At 60.1% G+C, this 19,877-nt stretch overlaps 3 protein-coding genes across 5 annotated transcripts; 1 reads left to right on the top strand and 2 right to left on the bottom strand.

Annotated features, from left to right (window-relative positions):
* Positions 1–302: 302 nt before the first annotated feature.
* On the bottom strand, positions 303–5,219 carry SSR4 (signal sequence receptor subunit 4). Its single transcript, XM_025460615.3, has 6 exons — positions 4,919–5,219; positions 2,902–3,020; positions 1,285–1,359; positions 1,004–1,093; positions 648–713; positions 303–470 (listed from the first exon to the last, which is right to left on the bottom strand). The coding sequence occupies exons 1-6, from the start codon at positions 4,983–4,985 to the stop codon at positions 366–368; spliced, it is 522 nt and encodes a 173-aa protein (XP_025316400.1). The 5' UTR covers positions 4,986–5,219; the 3' UTR covers positions 303–365.
* Positions 5,220–5,264: 45 nt separating this feature from the next.
* On the top strand, positions 5,265–14,601 carry IDH3G (isocitrate dehydrogenase (NAD(+)) 3 non-catalytic subunit gamma). 2 transcript variants are annotated; one of them, XM_025460613.3, is made up of 13 exons: positions 5,265–5,425; positions 9,080–9,118; positions 9,397–9,408; positions 9,626–9,723; positions 10,098–10,210; positions 11,659–11,719; positions 11,820–11,952; positions 12,094–12,227; positions 12,562–12,664; positions 12,756–12,902; positions 13,877–13,971; positions 14,055–14,115; positions 14,401–14,601. In XM_025460613.3, the coding sequence occupies exons 1-13, from the start codon at positions 5,345–5,347 to the stop codon at positions 14,500–14,502; spliced, it is 1,179 nt and encodes a 392-aa protein (XP_025316398.1). In that variant the 5' UTR covers positions 5,265–5,344; the 3' UTR covers positions 14,503–14,601. The 2 variants fall into 2 exon arrangements, with proteins under 2 accessions (XP_025316398.1, XP_048963195.1); XM_049107238.1 differs by lacking the exon at positions 9,397–9,408.
* Positions 14,602–14,635: 34 nt separating this feature from the next.
* SRPK3 (SRSF protein kinase 3) lies at positions 14,636–19,062 on the bottom strand. Of its 2 annotated transcripts, XM_025460612.3 has the most exons (15): positions 18,907–19,049; positions 18,694–18,824; positions 18,487–18,595; positions 18,310–18,397; positions 18,029–18,116; positions 17,514–17,620; positions 17,270–17,435; positions 17,147–17,172; positions 16,532–16,661; positions 16,199–16,438; positions 15,989–16,089; positions 15,522–15,629; positions 15,384–15,453; positions 15,211–15,303; positions 14,636–15,073 (listed from the first exon to the last, which is right to left on the bottom strand). In XM_025460612.3, exons 1-15 carry the CDS (start codon positions 18,960–18,962, stop codon positions 14,889–14,891), a joined length of 1,698 nt encoding a protein of 565 aa, XP_025316397.1. In that variant the 5' UTR covers positions 18,963–19,049; the 3' UTR covers positions 14,636–14,888. The 2 variants fall into 2 exon arrangements, with proteins under 2 accessions (XP_025316397.1, XP_025316396.1); XM_025460611.3 differs by having other exon boundaries at positions 15,211–15,453; positions 18,907–19,062.
* Positions 19,063–19,877: the final 815 nt, after the last annotated feature.

The following is a 19,877-nucleotide window of genomic DNA, read 5'->3' as shown; positions in this document are numbered from 1 at the left end:
TGCCCTTCCAGCAGCAGGAGGTCGGGGCAGACCAAGGCAGTGGCAGGATGAACCCACACCCTGCCCAGCCCCATGCAGGCAGCTGGGAGAGACCAAGGCAGGCACCGGGGGCAGCAGGCAGGGCAGGCTGAAGTGGGGGCCGAGGAAGGAGAGGCTGCGATGGCCGAGCACGCAGCACACACGCGAGGCAGGGGAACTCCGGCCCCGTCCCCACTCAAGAGCCTGCGCAGTCCAGGTGGAGCCGGGTGCCAGCTGCCAGCCCCTGCCGGTGTGTACATGACACGACAACGCGAGGCAGGAGCTCGTGTCCTGGTTAGAGCCAGCAACTGTTTATTTAAAGTAGCAAGAGCCCAGGGGTGCCACCTTCAGGCCTGGATGTGACTCTTGGCACTGAAGGCCAGGTAGTAGATCACTAGGCCGATGGCTGCAGCCAACACCTCCGTAGAGACCCAGGGCCCGTTCCAGGTGCCCTGTGAGAGGAAACCAGAGTTAGCTCGGGGCAGAGCCGGGCAAGGAGCCAGCCCACCCTAGTCACTCTCCCTCCAGGGCACAAAGATACACTGGCCAACCAAAGCCCGATCCCACCCCTCAAAAATGGCAAGGCTTGCTGTGTGCTCCCTGCTTCCCCTCGAGACTGGGCCACTCACCCGATGGTCCACACTGACCGTGAACAGGGGTGGGATGATGGAAATGTCCTCATTATTTCTCTGAGCCTGCAAGGGAGATGCTGGTGTCAGGGGTGCTGCCAGGTGGGGCACGGAGGGGCCGGACAGGCAGCAGCGTTGACCCGACGCATGGAAGAGAGGAGAACCAGGCAAGAGACGAACATGGGAGGTGCAAAGACAGGTGTGGCAGGCGGTCAGGAAGGTGCCCACCCGGCCGTTGTAATCTGTGAAAGTGAGGTCCCCGCTAAGAGGGGGCTGCAGGGTGGAGACGACTGTGGTAGTGGGGTGTGCTCTCCCTCCTGGAGGCCTGGGCGGGGCCCTGGGTGACTGATCCTCACCTTCCTCAGGAGGCTGTAGGACTCCTCATCGAAGAATCTGACCTCGTAGGTACCTGCATGGGCGCTCTTGTGGTCTAGGCTCCAGGATACCTGGGTTGGGTATGTTCGGCAGGGGGTGAGCACAGTGGACACACCAAGGTTCCCTGCTAGTGGTGACAGTACCACTACCAGCATCACGAGTCACAGAACCTCAATCCTCCACCGGGCCACCCCTGCACCTTCAAAGTTGTGCCTGTGAGCAGATGGCCTCCCCTCAAAATGACAACTGCAGCATCCCTTACCTGATAACGCCCCACGTCCTGGCCCCGGGTGACAGGAAACTGTTTTCCACTGACGTCAGCATAAAGAGCCATGTTCTGGGAGAGGGAACAAAGAGAGAGTCACCTTCTCCCCTCTCTGGTGGTCAGGAGCCCCCAATGTGGGGCCGATGGGCAGCAAGGCTGCACACAGTCAAGGACTGGAATGTGTCTGGCAGGGGGCAGCACGTGAGAACCATGGAGGTAGCCTGCCATGACCCAGAGACATGCCAGGAAGCCAACACCCAGATGCTGTTCCTGCCTCTCCGCATGTCTCCCCTATGTGGGGGGCACATACCCCACCGTGGCCTAGCCTCCCTAACCCACAGCAAGCCTGTTAACTGCGAACAGAGGCAGGATGACTGAAGCGTACTTGTTATTCCTGAGCCTGGAAGCAGGTGTTAGGGTCAAGGGGTGCCCAATGAGCCACCCGAGGAGTGTTGTACCCAGAAAGGCCACCTTGGCAAACCGCAACCAGAAAAGGGATACAGGAGCCTGGGAGCTGGCTATACCCCTGCTGTTTCTTACTTCAGCGTCTGCTGTTATAAGGCACAACGAGAGGTCTACCTATGTATTTCACATCTAGGCCGATCAGATTAGGAAAATGTTCTTTTAACACCTTTATTTATTTTATTTATTTTATAGATTTATTTATTTATTCATGATAGAGAAAGAAAGAGAGAGAGAGAGAGAGAGACAAGGAGGGGCAGAGACACAGGCAGAGGGAGAAGCAGGCTCCATGCAGGGAGCCCGATGCGGGACTCAATCCCAGGACTCCAGGACCGCGCCCTGGGCCAAAGGCAGGCACCAAACCGCTGAGCCACCCAGGGATCCCCTTAACACCTCCTTTATTTTTATTTTTATTTTTTAAATTTTCTTAGCAACACTTTTTAAAAAATATTTATTTATTTTTATGATAGACATAGAGAGAGAGAGAGAGGCAGAGGCACAGGAGGAGGGAGAAGCAGGCTCCACGCCAGGAGCCCAACGTGGGACTCGATCCCAGGACTCCAGGATCGTGCCCTGGGCCAAAGGCAGGCACTAAACTGCTGAGCCACCCACGCGTCCCCCCCTTTTTTAAAGATTTTACTTATTTTTTTATGAGAGATACACAGAGAGAGAGAGGCAGAGACACAGGCAGAGGGAGGAGCAGGCTCCACGCAGGGAGCCTGACGTGGGACTGGCTCCCAGGTCTCCAGGATCACACCCTGAACTGAAGGCAGCGCTAAACACCTCCTTTAAACAGCCTGGCCTGGAGCAGCCCCCGTGGCTCAGAGGTTTAGCGCCAACTTTGGCCCAGGGTGTGATCCTGGAGACCCAAGATCGAGTCCCATGTCATGCTCCCTGCGTGGAGCCTGCTTCTCCCTCTGCCTGTGTCTCTGCCTCTCTCTCTCTCTCTGTGTCTCTCATGAATAAATAAATGAAATCTCTTAAAAAAAACCAGCCTGGCCTGGCTGTGCCCTGACCTTTCTCTCCTCACCCTCCGTCTGTTCACATGGGTCTGACCCCACCAGCTGCCAGTGAGGAATTGATGCCCCAGGTCCCAGGCTCAGTGCCCACCTTTTGCCCCACACTCTCCTGGCTGAACCCCCACTGCCTCACCTGGACCCTGTTCTTGCACGTCAGGGAGATCTCCACGATGAAAACAGTCTCAGTGGAAATGACGGCATCCGAGGTGGTGTAGTAGGAAGGGGTGATCTGGGGCTCCACGCAGGCCTCCGCTGTGGGGAGGTAGACATACCTACGTAAGGCCCAACTCGTGGGTAATGGGCTGGGGGGCAGGAGGGACCACCCAGACCCACTTCCCAGACCTTGTCAGCTGGCACATGGGGCCCTTTGCAATCTGTCAGGTGGGGTGTGGGCAACAGATCCAAATGCTCAGTCAGAAATGCAGCAGTAAGTGGGGGGAGGGTGAGACAGTTTTGAAGGAAGGCTAGGCAGATGGGGCAGATAGAAAGGCTATTTTCAAAAGAAGAGCAAGGGAGAGAGAGAGAGGGAGGAAGGGAAGAGAAAGAGAAAAAGATTATGTGTTTATTGGGGAGAGGGGCAGCAGCAGCTGGATAGATTTACTGGACAACTGGTGCCTATGCCTCGACCTATGGACAGGGAAGCCATGCGATGACTCTGGGCTGCAGCCTGCCCTGGAACACCCCAGAAGCCCTAGGGGAGGGGCAGACAGACCTCAATTCAGAGCCACGCATGGCCCTGGTCAGTTTACTGAAGGCATCCTCCGCAGACAGCAAGCGTGGTGCTGCCTGCAATGCATGCAGGCTTGAGATGAAGGGGTCTCTGGCTCCAGCCACGGGTGATAGAAGGCCAAGACTGGACCCAGCATTTCCCAAGGGAAGGAAATGGGCCCAGTTTGTCCCCTTTAACAGGGCTGCCGGGAGAGAAAGGATGCTGCCTCAGCCACCTCCACATTGCTGGAGACTGAACTGCTACAGGTTAGGAAGGGCACTGCCTAAAACACAGGGTGCCAAGCAGATGCTAACCAGTGGGGAAGTTGTCAGCCAACTGCTCTTGGAATGTGTCCTGGCAGAGCCATGCATTAGGCTGAGACAGAGAAGCTCCTGAATCTGGGCTGGAGGAAGATGCCTGGGAACATCAGTAGGGAGTGATTGTCTGGAGCCACATATGTGGCTTCCACTAAGCTTGGCCTTTGCCCTATGGACCCTGAGGAACATCCAAGAGTTTCACAGCCAGGTTTGTCCTTTCCAGACATCGCAGGCTACACGGTGGGTAATCCCCAAGGGGAAGGTGAGGGGGGTGCAGGCAGGAATGCCAGTTAGGCTGATGAAACACTCCAGGCACCAAATGCTCTGGCCTGAGCAGGGCAGGTGAAGTGAATGTGAAGAAGGCATCCCCAACCGAGTCTAAGCACCCCCCAGGCTTAGCAGTGGTTCGGGCAAGGATCTCCTCCTAAACACACTTCTGGACTCCGGTTTGAGCTCAACCGTGCCACCAGGTGTTAAGAATCTCTCAAGAATGTTCATTGATCTGACTGTGGCTCAGCTCTGCTGAAAAGCCCCTTACCAATACACCAGGACCTCAGGGAAAAAGTCAACAGTCCGGCCTGGCACCCCAGCGCCGCACCCCCAATCTCTTCTACCTTTTTCCCCTCTTCTGATGCTCCTATCTAACTTGCCCATGCTCACGGTCCCTCTGCCTGGACCGTCCCTGCTTCCTCTCTTTACAGCTCCCTGCCTGGGGAGGCCTGGTCTCACCTCACCGGGTCAAGTGGCTCCTCTCCCCCCAGCCCAGTTTCTCACTCCGATCGCACTGCGCGGCAGAGTTTTGCTCTTGTCCGCCCCCACCCCCGCCCTCCGGGACTGGGAGCTCCGAGGGGGAACAGGGACATGTGTCACTTTCCTTGCTGGGGCTGGGAAGCGGGCGCACAGGGCAGGCTCTGGGGCTCTTCCTCGCGGGAGGAGACGGAAGGAATCTCTGGCTGTTTCCCCCGCAGCCTGGCCGCTGGCTAAACGGTCGCCGCGCCCCGAGGCCACCTGCCTCTCGGAGGAAGAAGGCCCAGAACCCTGCTTCGCCCGCACCCCTCCTCCCCCACGCACCACCAGTCGTGGGAAAGAGGCTCGCCAGAAAGGAGCCCCGGCCAGGCCGCTACCTGAGCAGCAGGAGAGGCTGGACAGCAGGAGGAGCGCCAGGGCGCCGAGGGATGCCAGCGCCGCCATCGCCTCTTCTCTGCCGAGGGAAAAAAGAGACCGACTCCCCTCGACACGAGGGACAGACGAGGAAGCACGACGCGTAAGCAGCAGCGGCAGCCAATCAGGCGCCCGCGGGCCGGGCGGGCCTGTGACGCCGCTGGCGGCACTGACGTGTCCCCTCCCCAGACCAGAGGCCCAGGTGGCCGCCCCACCAAGATGGCGGCGGCGGCGGCGCTGTCCGCGCCGGAAGGGGGCGTGGGAACCGGCGCGGCCGTGCGCGTGCGCACTGCCGGGTCCGTGCTCGCTTCCGGCACTTCGCACCCTGCCGAACTCTCGCGAGAGCGGTGTCTCTGTGTCTGGACGTGCGACGGCTCTCACGTTCCGTCATGGCGCTGAAGGTGGCGGCGGTCGTCCGCGGCGCTCCAAAGGCGGTACTCAGACCCGCTCTCCTCTGCCGTCCTTGGGAGGTGAGAAGGGACAGCTGCGGCGCTCGCTGGCAGGCCACAGGCTTGTAGAGCGTCTTGGAGCCCGATTGGCTGTGGGCCCCGCGAGGGGCGGGGAGAGGGCTAGGCGCCGCACTTGATTGGCTGCCTCTGCTGTCAGTGAGGGGCTTGGGTAAAGTTGGCCCTCGTCCTGCTTTCCCAGGGGTCTGCATCTTGGGCGGGGGGAGCTCCGGACCGGCGAGGAGAGTGGGCAGCAACGGGCCAAGTGTCACCTCCTAGTGTCATTGTGGGAGCCTCGGGATCTTTGGTCCCGAGGCGGTCACGTGTCCCGGCCCGCGGGACTCTTGCCGTCTTAGGAATCCCGTTCCCAGTCCCCGTTCCTCCTCGGGATTTTCTCTTACGGACTGCTTTGTCGCTTGTCCCAGTGGAGTTGGAGAACCGGACTTTCCCGGTATCCCTGATACCACACCCTCCCCCTGGACATCTTTATAGCCCCAGATGCCTTCTCCCCGCAGGCGCCTGAAATGGAAGTGAGCTAGATTTTCTGAGACTGGGGAGGTGGGAAGCCGTGGGGGCTTTGCTTCCTCAGTTCTCCGTTTAGGATCTTGGTTATTCAGGTCTCATTCCTCTTTCTTTTCACACTTAAGCGAGGGTAGTTTACTCTGGGTGAGTCAGAAGCCATCGGAAGCATCAGAGAGCCCGGACTGGCTCTAGGGGTCAAGACGTATGACCTCCAGGCCTGGCTCCCCGCACTGACCCACAGTATGGCCACCCTCCTGTCTCTGAACTCCAGTTTCCCCTCCGGCTCAAAGGAACTAGCCAACCTTGACCTTCCAGAATCCTGTGACTTTGCTAACACACCTTGTGGACACATCTGCTATACTTCTGCCGTCTGACCCCTCAGGAAAGCTATCCTGTGATAGCTTATGCTTTATGAAATTCTGATTTCTCTTAACTTAAACCCCTCTGAGGAGGGGTTTTCCAGAGGCCCTGGCGGCTCTGGCAGTTAGGCTCCCACGGGGTCTTGGTGAAGATATTTGTCTCTTCCCTGATCTCCTCTTTGTGTGCTTGTGCCCATGTTGGGGTGGGGATGGAGGAAGGCAGCAGTGGGTAGCTGGGCAGTGCCTTGCCCTGAGACCGTCCTGGGTATGGAAAGCTTTAGGGATGAACCTCAGATCTTTGGTCCCACCAATTGGGGTCTTGTGGGAAAACATGCAGCCACCATTGGCACTTGATCTAACAGAACACGCTGAAGAATGAAGCCTCACTAAGATTTGGAATGTGGGAATCCTTTTGCAGGGACACATAACCACCCTGGGCTCCTTTCTTTCTGTGGCACTGTCAGAGGATGACTGAGAACCCACCCTCCCACTTAATGCTCAAGCAGTAGCCCTGTGCATATATCCCATCCTGCTTTAAACGGGGCTTCTTTGACAAGTGGCTTCAGAGGGCGGCGTAGGTGCGAGGCAGAACTCGTATAACCCCCTGAAGGAAGGTGCCTGTATCTGTCCAGAGCAAGATAGGGAAGTCAGTCTTGAGAGCTCTCTGGGTCTTTGGCTAAAGCCTGGAAGAAACATCTAGCATAGGGACCAGGTGAAGGAGAGGTTTAGCTTAGGTGGTGATGTCATCCAAGGGAGAGGGTAGGGGTGGGGGTGGTTACCCAGATACAGAGCTAGGTGCAGATGGTGGCTCACCACCATGGCCAAGTTACTTGCCTGGTGCTGTTGGACTCCTAGGAGGAATTACTTGCTGGGAGCTGCAGGGGTCCACCCAGTGCTGAACACCGGCTTGAGGAACTGGTGGGGTGAAGGGGCGGGTGTGCCCTGCTGGGAACCAAATGGCTTGCTGCATCCTCCCAGCAACCACATAAAGTGGGCATCTCTATTCCATAGGTTTCAGGTAAGGACAGGAAGTTCAGCCAGGTTAAGCTGTTTGTTACCAGAAGCAGTGGATGGTGGATTTGGACCAAGGCCTCACTGGCCCCCCCAAACCCACCACCCTTTCCTTCAGTTTCTCATGTACTTGTTAATTTGGGAAATGTTTCTTATGTCCAAGCTCTGGACCAGGCATTCTGCTAGGTCTTGGGATGACAGTATGGAACTGGACAGACATGGCTTCCGCCCTCAGGGGCTTAGGGGTTGGGGAGGGAGCAAGGCAGTTGATAGGGACAGCCTAGGGAGATTGTGGTTGGTGGGGGAGGGAGTAGGTAGGGCTTTGGGAGCCCAGAGGGACCTCCAGTTCCACAGCCTTAACACATCAGGGAAGGCTTCCTGGAAGAAGGGCAGTGGGAACCTCCTTCTATAAGTCGAATCAAGAGCCTACAAATAAGATGAATTCAGATACTGACAAGTGGTGGAAAGAAAACTAGGAAAGCCTCGAGTGTGCCTGTCACTGCAGGCCCAGGGGCCACATGGATAAGCAGGTACCTGCAGCCTTTTGTCTTAGTGGTCACTGCCCTCCTGGCCTCTGGCTTGGGTGGGTGACCGGCACACCAGTGCTGCCGGAGCTTGTGCAAGGGGATGGCTTGTGAATACCAGCCAGGTAGACCCCAAGGGGATGGTCACTCTCTGAGCTTTCTAGACTTCTAGCAAGAGGGCATGGCTCTTTGCAGAATGGCCGGGGGATTATGCTATTGGCTGGAGCACTCTGCTTTCCCAGTAGGCAAGGGGCAAGGGCATCTCAAGGGACAAAAGGGACCTTGGTTCTGTCCCTTCCCATTTGGGTTGAGGGACACCTGGGTGTGTTCCCAGGTGGGGCATAGCAGGGAGGAAAGTGTGAGGATCTGTAGCCCCACTGTAGAGGGACCTGGCACACAAGCTTCTGCCTCCAGACAATGTGGGGGACTCTAGATGGATCATTTCTCAACACCTGTCTCCTTTGGCCCAGATAGCTTTTACTCTGAAGCTGTCAGACAGGAGTGGTGTGGCTAAATGTGGCTGTTTCGGAGTCAGGGGGTTGGGAACATTTATCTTGCATGTAGGCTACGAAGCAGTTTTGCAATCCTTTATGAAACCCTTCTGAAAGCTTGGTGTCTGTGATTTTTCTAAAAATGGTTACGTTTTCCGTGGCGTGTTTGCTTTGGACTTGTGATTGTGGAGGGTCGTTCGCCACAGTGCCAACCGTGATGGTCTCTGGGCGGCCAGGGGGCTGGGTGCTCTCTTTTTCTTTTGATCTTCCTGTTAGGACTGTATGCTGATTTTATAATAAGGAAAACAGATTTTAAAAAAGATAAAGTGGTTGTTGTGATGGCCTTGCGGTTGGTTATGATTTCCCTATCGTTCCACATTTAGTGTGCCAACTTTCCCGCGTTAACAGACAACACACATCACTGAGCAGGAATAATCGGCAGATAAAGAATCACACAACAAAAGGGGGAGGGAGACACATTTCTTAACTGACTGTGGAACTCAAGGAGGCATAAAGGGTTGCGGCGAGCCTCCCGGGTGCTTTGACGGGCTGGTGCTTGGGAAATGGAGGCTCTGGAGCCATTTGTGTGGGCACGTACTGTGTGCTCTTCACCAGATGGTGGTGCGTGGTTGAGGTGAGCGGATGACACGTGGGGCCTGTCTGGGGATGGTGGGGACGGTCCCTCTCCCCTGCAAAGAGTTCAGTTGGCCTTTGCCAAACTGACTTTCTGGGCTCGGCAGCAACCTCTGACATCTGGGTTCTCTTTCCCAGGTTCTAGGTGCCCATGAGGTCCCCCGGAGGAGCGTCTCGGTAAGTACCCGCCAGGGTGTGTGCTTGCATTCGCGCAGACTGCTGTTGATGCGTGTACGTCCATCTGTGCGTGTGGAGGTGTGTGCATGCTGTTCCTCTCTGTTCCCTGGCCCTCGGTTTCCTTCCCTCGGAGGCGTGGTCTCCAGAGGTCGCCCACCCCTCCTCACGTGAACTGTACTACACAGTGTCCCCAGGGAAAAGGCCCTGTTCCCTGGGCACAGCCTTGTTCCTCCAACCTTGGCTGACTAGTGTCTTCTTCCTTCCTATTCTCTCTCTAGCAACAAACAATTGTGAGTATTCTTCTCATCTGCCTTTTAAGTTTTGGGGCTTTTAATTGCTGTCAGATTGACCCAAGTCCAGGTGGGGGTTGGGCCTGCTTCTGCTGCTGTCCCCCTGAGCAGCGAAGCCCCCAGGAGTAGCCCTGTCTGGGGTGGGGTGGGGTGGGGTGGCGGGGTAGGATACCCCAAGCTGGCACCTGGTCCCACCTTCAACCTCCCCTCCTTCCAGCCTCCATCGGCTAAGTATGGTGGGCGGCACACAGTGACCATGATCCCAGGGGATGGCATTGGGCCAGAGCTCATGTTGCATGTCAAGTCTGTGTTCAGGTAAGCAGCCCCTGGGCCCACTTCCCCTTGACCTGTACCCCCAGGGGAGGTTGTATCCCGGGCCACGGGTTGGGGGTGGCTTGAGAACCGTGCCAAGAGGGGCAGTAACCCCAGGCCTTTCATCCCAGTGCCTGTGATCCTGCCAGGCTGGCCTGGGCGTGGGGAAAGTGCCAGCAGTCCTGCTCACTGTGTTGTGGAGTTTGAGTGTCTCCCTGTTAGTTGGTGCAGATGGGCCTAGTCTCCTCTCAACCAGAGCCAGGTCAGGGTGGGCAACAGCAGTGGAGAGGCCTCTGCACCCAGTGGTCCGGGAAGGCTTCCGGGAGGGGGCCTGGCGTTCGCCTGGGGCCAGCTCCCTTGACCTGCTTCTGCTCCAGGCATGCGTGTGTGCCAGTGGACTTTGAAGAGGTGCACGTGAGCTCCAATGCTGATGAAGAAGATATCCGCAACGCCATCATGGCCATCCGGCGGAACCGCGTGGCCCTGAAGGGTGAGTTCAGGTTGGGGGTGGGCACAATGTGATACCATGCATGATTCCTTTCACTTTTTTTATTATTATTTATGAGACACACACACAGAGAGGCAGAGACACAGGCAGAGGGAGAAGTAGGCTCCTCGAGGGGAGCCCGATGCGGGACTTGATCCCGGGACCCCAGGATCACACCCTGGGCTGAAGGCAGGCGCTAAACTGATGGGTCACTCAGGGATCCCCTGATTCCTTTCACTTTTAAGCTGACACTTGTCCCTAGGACCACACGACTCTGACCTCAGGGTTTTTCTGGCTAGGGAAGACCCTTCTGCTTGGAGAATGGACAGAAGCTTCCAGGGTCCTGTCCACCCTGCGGTTCTGAGATCCTGGTGGCTGTAGACTATGTGGGGGCCTGTTTAGTCAAGGGCTTCTGCCCACCCCCTTCCCTCCTGGGATGGCCCTCTCTGCTGGGGTCAGCTTTGACCCTCAGAACCTTTTTCACAAACCACATGTCGCAGAGATGCAGTGTTAGCCCTCTGCCTGCTGCTTTGGCTCTACCCACCACTACCGTGTGGGTGTTACACACGGGAATTCTAGCCCTTCCTGAGGTCACCTCGGTTTGGTACATGTCTTTAAACTCTTTGTATTACTCATTTTGTAAGCTAGAGCCCATCACCTGCTCTGTGTGAGCAAAGCCAAACCCGGCTAGAGTCCCAGGCCCTGGCAGTCAAGAGGTGGAGCTGACGTGGCATCTGCAAGGTGCCTAAGACACTGGGCGAAGGCAGCGTGGGCAGGATGTGACTCGGAGGGGGCCATGGGCCCCGTGGGCTCTGAGAAAAGCCTACTCGGCACCCTCGGGAGAACCGCCTTTTCCCAGTGGCAACTGGCCCCCTGCTGCTCCGTTCTCTTTTGCCCTGGGTCCAGCCCGGGCCAAGCTATAGTCTTCTCCAGGCAGCCCCCATGTGCCCCTGAGCTGGGGCTCATGTGGCACCTCGACACAGGGCCTGACAGTGACACTGGTCAAGGTCACATTGCTGGCGCCAGCCTGGCTAGCCAGCCTGTTAGTAAGCAGGAGTGGTCACTTTCTAACCAGCCAGACCCTGATCTTGCCGTTTCCTGCCCAGGGTCTGGCAAGATCTCTTGGCTAACTGCCAGCCCTTGTTCATTCATTTGTTCATTCATTCAGTCAGTGAGTGTTTATCAAGTGCCTGCTATGTGCCAGGTGCTGCTCTAGGTCCTCGGAACCCATCCATGAAGCAAACGCATGCACACACGCACACCCTCTGCCCCCACGGGGCTTACGGTGCAGGTTACACTCTGGCGTTCTGTGAACTATTTCTGCTGTTGAAAGCCATCTTCTCTCCTGGTTGGAGCTGCCTCTGGCATGCGTTCCTTTGTTCAGGGAGGGGAATACGGTGGTATGGCTGAGCCTGGGGCCCCCCTCCAGCCTGTCTTCGTCTGTCTTGCAGGCAACATCGAAACGAACCATAACCTGCCACCATCCCACAAATCCCGAAACAACATCCTTCGGTGAGAACCAGGTGCACAGGGTTGGGGCTCAGTGCAGGTGTGGAGCGTGCTGGCAGACAGTTGTGGAATTGGCCATCTCCTCTTCTCTCCGTGTCCCCAGCACCAGCCTGGACCTCTATGCCAATGTCATCCACTGCAAGAGCCTGCCAGGAGTGGTGACCCGGCACAGGGACATCGATATCCTCATTGTCCGGGAGAACACAGAGGGCGAGTATAGCAGCCTGGAACACGAGGTGGGTGAGACCCGGGCTGTCCCCTTCTCCCCTCGGGTCATCAGGGCTGGGGATAAGCCTGGCTGGGGTCTACAGTAACGAAGGCCAGGCCTCGAAGAGAAACCTGGGCCAGAGGGTCTCTTCTCCCTGTCCCTGTCCCAGAGTGTGGCTGGGGTGGTGGAGAGCCTGAAGATCATCACCAAGGCCAAGTCCCTGCGCATTGCTGAGTATGCCTTCAAACTGGCCCAGGAGAGCGGGCGCAAGAAAGTGACTGCTGTGCACAAGGCCAACATCATGTATGCCCCGCCGCTGCCGTGCTCCTGCCCGTTCTGCAGGCGCCTGGGAAACCGCTGAACCGAACACGCTCCTGGGGCCCGCTCTCAGGGACTTGGAGCCCGGAGCCCTGGCCGCCCACCGAGGGGCCACACTCAGGGCTGTGTCCCCTTGCCTGGTTCCCAGGCGAGGCTCTACCGCACTGCATGCTTCGGGGAGGGCAAGCGGGATTATGCCTGTCTCACAGGCGGGGGGCTGGTCGGAGGTTGGAACCCAGCTTCTGTGGCCATCCGCACACCCCATTCCTCCAACTGGCTGTTAGAGTGGCCAAGCTGGTGTCTTGTGTCCCCCTCCTAGGAAACTGGGCGATGGGCTTTTCCTCCAGTGCTGCAAGGAAGTGGCAGCCCGCTACCCGCAGATCACCTTTGAGAATATGATCGTGGACAACACCACCATGCAGGTAGCTGGCCTGCCGGGCCCCATGGCCGCCTGCCTCGGGCACCGTGGGCTTCCCGTGCTCACGCTCCCGTCTGTCTCCTCCGTTCCTGTAGCTGGTGTCGAGGCCACAGCAGTTTGATGTCATGGTGATGCCTAATCTCTACGGTAACATTGTCAACAATGTCTGCGCGGGACTGGTGGGGGGCCCTGGCCTTGTGGCCGGGGCCAACTATGGCCACGTGTACGCTGTGTTTGAGACGGTGAGTGGCGCCTAGGGCTGCTGGCCCCTGGGTGCTCTATAGCTCGCAGACCATTCAATTCACTGGAAGTGTGAGGATTCAGTGGTTTTAGGTTATTCAGAGTTGTGCAACCATCACCATTGACTCGTTCCAGGACGTCGTCATCCCCCCAAAAAGGAAAGCCTCGTACTTGTTATTTGTCACTGTCACCCACACCCCCCCCCCCGCCCCTGGCCACCACTCATCTGCTTTCTGCCCCTGTGCATTGGCCTCTTCTGGCCATCTCCTACAAATGGACGTGGGTTTTTATTTTGTTTTTTTTTAAGATTGATGATTGATTTGAGAGAGTGAGAAGCATAAGCGCACATGAGTAGGGGCAGAGGAGACGAAGGAGCAGACTCCCTGCTGAGCCACACGGGGCTCTGAGATCATGACCTGAGCCGAAATCAAGAGTCAGACGCTAGCCACTCAGGTGCCCCTACAAATGGAGTCTTATGGCATGTGGCCTTTTATGATTAGTTTCTTTGCCTTAGTGGAGTTTGTTTTTTTATTTTGCCCCAGTCTAGTGTTTTTAAGGCCCATCCACGCTGTAGCACAGCTCAGAGCTTTGTTCTTTTTTATGGCTGAGTCACATTTCATTATACGGAGAAACAGACCACATTTAGTGGACCTATTAGTTTCTATTTTTTAGTCTTTTTTTAAAAAGTGAGGCAAAATTGACATAACAGAGGGAAACTATTTAAAATGAGCAACTCCGGTATTAAGTGCACACATGGTGTTGGGCCACCGTCTCTTCTGTCTAGTTCCAGAGCATTTCCATCACCCTGAGAGGGGACTGTGGCCACATTCACGAGCATCCCCGCCCCAGCCTAGGGCACCCACTGACTTGCTCTCTGTCTCTGTGGGCTGGCCTGTTGTGGAGGCTTTGTGCCAGCACAGTCACATACCAAACACTGTGACCTTCGCCACCGCCTCCCCTGTCTCACCCCTTCTAGGCTACAAGGAACACAGGCAAGAGTATCGCCAATAAGAACATCGCCAACCCCACAGCCACGCTGCTGGCAAGTTGCATGATGCTTGACCACCTCAAGTAAGTGACTTCTCGATGCCCCACTGGCAGCCCCCCTGGCAGCCCCCGGCCCCAAGGGTTTGAAAGCTGCTCTCCCTCCTTAGGCTGCATTCCTACGCCACTTCCATCCGTAAGGCCGTGTTGGCATCCATGGACAACGAAAATGTGAGGCTCCGCTTCTCCCCTCCCCTGCCTTCCCCCCAGCCCCTTCCCCCAGGAGGGCTGGAGCTGGTGTGCCATCTGAGGGGCAGGAAGTGGTGACCTGGCACCTCCCACTGCCCCCAAGGGGAGGGCGGAACCAGGCAGGGTAGGGCTTTCTGGACCTGAGCTGGTCCCGCTGCCCCTCCAAGCCATGGGAGATAGTGGGCTGCCCTCGGGCTGCCTACAGGGTGGGGGTCAGGTGTTGGCAGGTCCCGGGTGTGTGTGCCCGAGCCTGTCTGTCTCCCGCAGATGCACACCCCCGACATAGGAGGCCAAGGCACTACGTCGGAAGCCATCCAGGACATCATCCGCCACATCCGCATCATCAACGGCCGGGCCGTGGAAGCCTAGGCGGTCCCTGGGACTGCCTCCACCCGCTACCCCTTCCCACTGCCGGCACTGCAGCCAGGTGGGTGGGCAGACCGAGAATAAACCACCCTCTGTCCCCTCTCTCGGCCGCCGCGCTCCTGTCACTCCAGGATGCTGACGTTTCAGCTCACACTTTATTAAGAAAAGAAATACGCACACTTCCCACTCAGGGCCCTTTGTGAGGGTTGGGGGCAGAACGAATTCTAAACGGTGGGCCAGGCTCCAGCATCTTCCTGCCCTGCCACGGGCTATGAGAAAGCTGGCACCCAGGAGGGTGGCAGGAGGCATCCCGCCTTCCCTGAAGGCACTGGGAGGGGCATGAGGGTGATCAAGGCCCGCCTCAAGCTGCACAAAGTGCCCGTCGAGGCCTAGGGGTTGAGCCAGGGGTGCTGGAGGCAGTCGGCGGCGCTGGCCCGCTTTTCGGGGATGTATTCCATCATGGGCAGCAGGAAGGCGCTGAACTGCGTGGCCTGCTCCAGGGGCCACTCGTACTTCTCCATGAGCACCTCGTACAGGCCCCAGTGCTTGAGGTTGTGGATGTGCCGCAGCTCTCCTGGGGGGTGGGGGGGCAGTGGCCTTGGGTGAGGCTCTGCCGGGAGGGCCCCGGGACCCGGCACTCCCCCTGCTTGGGAGCCTGTGGGCCCTGCCCTACCCTGGACATCCAGGAGAACGGAGCCTGCTCAGTCCTACCTCTCCGGTTGAAGAACTCCCGGGAGTAGCGGCCTGAGAGGGCAAAGGCTGGGGGGATGTCTCCCAGAAGCTCCACAATGTGGGCGATGTGGTCTGTAGACAGAGAGGAGGCTGGGGGGCAGCCGGGCGGCTGGGAGGCCCCGAGGCTGAGCCCAGGGCCGGCCTCCCCCTACCCTCGTCACGACTGTAGTCTTCTCCAGAGTGAGGCTCGAATAGGTAGTCGCCGGTGGCCAGCTCGAAGGCCTGGAAGGGGGAGAAGGTGAGGCTGCCAGCCGGTGGGCTGGCCCTGGGCAGCCCCAGCTGAGGCATACCATGCACGCCGTGCTCCAGATGTCGGCGGGGGGCCCGTATTCCGCTCCGATCAGCACTTCCACAGCCCGGTACTGGCGAGTCTGGATGTCCTCGGTGAAGTGCTTGTGCTGGAGGCAAGGGGAGCCCTGGGGAGCAGCCGGGGCCACAGCCGGCCTGCCCCCACTGGCCCCCACCATCTCCCACCGCCTCTGGGCCCATGAACCCAAGGAGCCCAGTGGGGTTCGCTCAGCCTCAGGGTCCCCAGAGGTCCCGAGAGGGACTGGCCTCCCCGCCCCTTGCAGTGGGTCCAGTTCCGCTGACTGGATGGGACAGATGCTGGTTTGGGCCCAGTCCTGGGTCTGAGTCATGAGGCAGACCCTGGGGTCTGGTCGAGTGGCACTGTGGGCCCCAACGGGCTCCTTGGGAGCGGGCCTGCGCCCCTGCCCTCAGCAGGGTGCCCAGCTCTGCTCTCCAGGCCAGCTCATACCACCCAGCAGGCGTTGCCCAGGTCTGCGATCTTGATCTTGATCTTGTCTGCGTTTTGGGGCTCTAGGGGGTTCACCAGGAGGTTTGAGGCACCAAACGGTGCTGGAGAAGGAAGAGAAGTGGGGAGAGACTGAGCTGGCCTGGGGTGGGGGCAGGCAGCCCTGCCCGCCGGCCACCCACCAAGTCTACCCACAGGCCCTGCCCAACTTACTGCTGGGTGACAGGAGGCCCCCGGTCTCCCGTTGGTTGGAGGAGCCTGAGAGGATGGAGCACGAGGCAGGAGAGAAAAGGGAGCCGGAGAAGCCTGAGGTCTGGGAGCCCGGGCTGAGGCTGCGCTCGCCCCCTCCAGCGGGGGAAGAGGAGGCAGGGGAGAGGCCAGCCCTGGTCCCCCCAGGGTGGCAGCCGGAAGAGGAGGTGGAGCCGCTGCCCCCCTCTAGCCTGGAGCCGGCGTCTGGGGAGATGGGCAGAGGCAGCGTGTGAGCAGAGGCCCTGGTGGCTGTGCTTGGTGGGCACGCCCTTGGGCCCTCACCCTCGGGGCCCTCACCCTCAGCCTGCGCCGCCGCCTCCATGGCCTCCAGCCTCTGCAAGTCCCGCAGCCGCTCCTCCAGCAGCCGCTTCTGCTGCTTCCGTTTGCGCCGCATCTTCTTCCTCTTGTTCTTTGACAGCTTACCGGTCTGCCAGTAGAGCCAGGGTCACCCCCGGGTTCCCTTCACCCACCCCCTGACCAACCCAAGCCTCTGCCGGTGCCTGCATGCCTCGCAGGGGCCAAGGCCTCCGGGCCCCAGGGCTACTTTGGGTGACCGAACATCACCAGACTCCAGCCCCCCACCCCTGGCACCAGCCCTTCACCTGCCTCCTGTCTCCATCCCCCTCTGGTCTCCCCAAAGCTGCAGTTTGCAAAGGAGCTGATGGGTCTGCCTCTGGGGTGGGGGGGCTCCCCTGGGGATGCTCTGGGCCCCACCTGGCCCTAGACGCAGCGTTCTTCCATTGAGGCAGTGGCAAGCCCAGCAGCCCCCGAGGACAGTTTAGGGTTTGTGACCCACGCTGTGTGTCACCCTCATCCTGGGGGGAGAGGTGGGGGGGTGGGACCAGAGACCCAAGGAGGGAGCTCTGAGGAGGCAGGGAGAGGAAGCCCAGGGAGAGGGGCACCCCAACTTACCAAGACCTCCTGGGGGGCAGTGCTGACTGGGAGGGCAGGGGAGCGTTGGGGGAGAGAGAGGAACAGAGACTCAGGCAGGGGCTGAGGCCCACAGGCCCCCCCCCGCCCACCAGCTCCTGCTACCTGTGGAGCGGGACGGGGGCGGTGCCCCTGACTGCTGCCACTCGGTGGCCTCAGTGGCCAGGCGCCTGATGTAGGCGTCACCCACACACAGCAGGATGTTCTCGGGTTTGATGTCGGTGTGGATGATCTTGCACTTGGTGTGGAGGTAGTCCAGGCCGTGCAGCACCTGAGGAGGGCCAGGTGAGCTCGAGCAGCCCCGTCCGTCTGCCTGTCACACTTGTCCCGTGGAGCACACAACGCTCACCTGCCGCACGATGCTCTTGACGCAGGGCACGGGCAGGCCCTGGTAGTTGGACTTGATGATCCACCTGAGGAGCTGGTGGCCCAGGACTTCCAGCACCATGCACACATCTGGGGCTGGGAGTGAAGGGCGGCCAGCAGGCACAGCTGGGGCGCAGGCCCCACCCACCCGAGGCTCTGCGGGTGCACAGTCACCACCCTCCTGATGTCATTAGAGGGTCCCTGTCGCTCTCAGGTGTGCCAGTTGGAATGGTACCTTCTGTGCTCGTCCCAGAGCCCGGGTGAGGCCACAGAGGCAGCTGCTGCCATTTGGGGTAACTCAGCAATGCCCATGAACAACCAGTGTCAACCTGGCCATGTGCTCCCCCTCCCCCCACGTATAAACACAAACCCCCAAAGCGCTGGGGCTATTCTGTGGACTAGTGTCCCTGGAAGGGAGAAGCGCAGATCGGGAAACTGAGGACCTAGTGGCTGGGATGGCAGGAGCTGGCCCTGCCGTTGCCACGCTGGGAAGGATACGGACCCCGTTAACCCCTGAGATCCTGAAGTCATCGATGAGCTGGACGATGGTCTCTCTCTTGGGGTCACTGGGGTCACTGTCTCGGACCTGGAGCGAAGGGGACACTACTGGCTCCGGCGTGCCCCGCGCCAGCTGCCGCCTGGGGCACCCCCGGGGCACCTCGGGCCCTCGTCTGGGCCTCGGGGCCTGCCCCTGCCAGCTGGAGCCTGCCCCTCCGGGAACTCCGGGAACTCCGCCCCGCCGGAGCGGGGAGCGGGGAGCGGGGAGGGAGGCGCCTCACACATTTCAGGAGCTTGATCTCATCCACGGCCGTCTCCGTGTAGTGCCCCGCGCTCTTCACCACTTTCAGGGCCACGAAGCGCTTGCGCCTGCAACCCCAAGGCCTGCGTCGGCTGCCGGCGGGCCAGAGCCCGGGGGCCTCGCGGCGGGCCCGGGGCCGGGGGGCGGGGGTGCTTACTGGATGTCCCAGCAGAGCCACACGGTGGAGAAGTGGCCCCAGCCCAGCTTGCGCACCACGTGGTACCGCCCATTGAACAGGTCGCCGATCCTCACCGGGTAGTAGCCGCCTGCGGACGGGAGCCGGGCGGTGGGCGGCGGGGCCCCGCGGTCGGGGTGCCGCGCCCGGCCCACCCCTCCCGCCGCCGGGCCGCCCGCCGGGCCTCACCCTTGCAGTAGTCCTTGGGGTCCTCCTGCTCCTCGTCGTCGGAGCCCAGCAGCCCCTGCAGCATCCGGGGCGCCGGCGCGGCCGGGGCGAGTTCGGAGCCCGACGACTCGGGGCCGCAGGACGCCTGCGAGCTGCGGGTGCGGCGGGCGGGCGGGCGGTGAGCGCGCGGTGCCGGGGTGCGGGGCCCCCCCGAGAGCCCGGGCCGAGCCCTACCTGCTGCTGCTGCCGCCGCTGTCCCCGCCGCCGCCGCCGCCCGCGCTGGCGCTCATCCCGGCCGCGGCCCGCAGCTCCCGCGCCCCGGCGGCTGCTCCCGTGGGGCCGGCCGCCGCCCGGCATTTATAGGCTCGGCCGCTGAGCTCACCCGCCTTTATAAATAGCCTCCCAGCTGCTCGGCTGTGGGCAAGGTATGCGGCGGGGAGGAGGCGCCGGGCCACCGGCGGCCCCCGCCCCACCCCCACCGGCGACGGGCCGCGCTGGGGACCGTCGGGGCCACTGGCCTCCACGCTCGCGCCGACGGGGACACCCCCCCGCCCCGGCAGGATGCCCTAACGAAGTGCCCAGGCTGAGGCCTTGTGGCGGGGCGGGGGGGGGGGGGGGCCCACTGAGTGGGGGTGTGTCAGCGGCCTGCTGAGTCCCCACACGGCAGAGCTGGAGCCAGCTGAGGGGGGCAGTGGGCAACCTGGTCCTCAGGCCGCCCCCCGCCCCCCCACAGAGCTCACATGCCCTAGGACAGCAGTGACACTTGGAACATTCTCCGGTTTCCTGCTTGGCCCCTGTGGTCGCCTTCCCAGAGGTGACCCTCCCTGTTCCCTCGCAGACCCCATTCCCTGTGCACACTCCGTGCTCTTCCACCTTACGTGGCCTCTTGACCCTTTAGGCCAGCAGGAGCCTCCTCCCCCCGCTCCCCCCCCCTGGCCCCGAACGTGGTGCGTGGTGTCACTGGGGATTCTGGATGAATGAGTCAAGGCCTGAGCTGAGGGCAACTGGTTCCTCCCACCGGAGGTGCCCGGACGGGTCAGAGCCTGGAAGCCTACCCGCTCAGGACTCCAGCACCGACCCCGTGTGCTCTCCCTTCCAGCTCCTCTGGGCCCTGCAGCCATCCCCGCCTTCCTCGCTGGGCCCACCATCCACCTTGCCCTGTCCTCGGATGTCCTCCTCTAGGGACCAGACAAGCCCACAACTCT

The sequence above is a fragment of the Canis lupus genome, chromosome X (genome assembly GCF_003254725.2).
Source record: "Canis lupus dingo isolate Sandy chromosome X, ASM325472v2, whole genome shotgun sequence".
NCBI classification, from domain to species: Eukaryota; Metazoa; Chordata; class Mammalia; order Carnivora; family Canidae; genus Canis; species Canis lupus.
The sequence above is the reverse complement of the archived record's forward strand: the minus strand, read 5'-3'. Positions and strand labels throughout refer to the sequence as shown.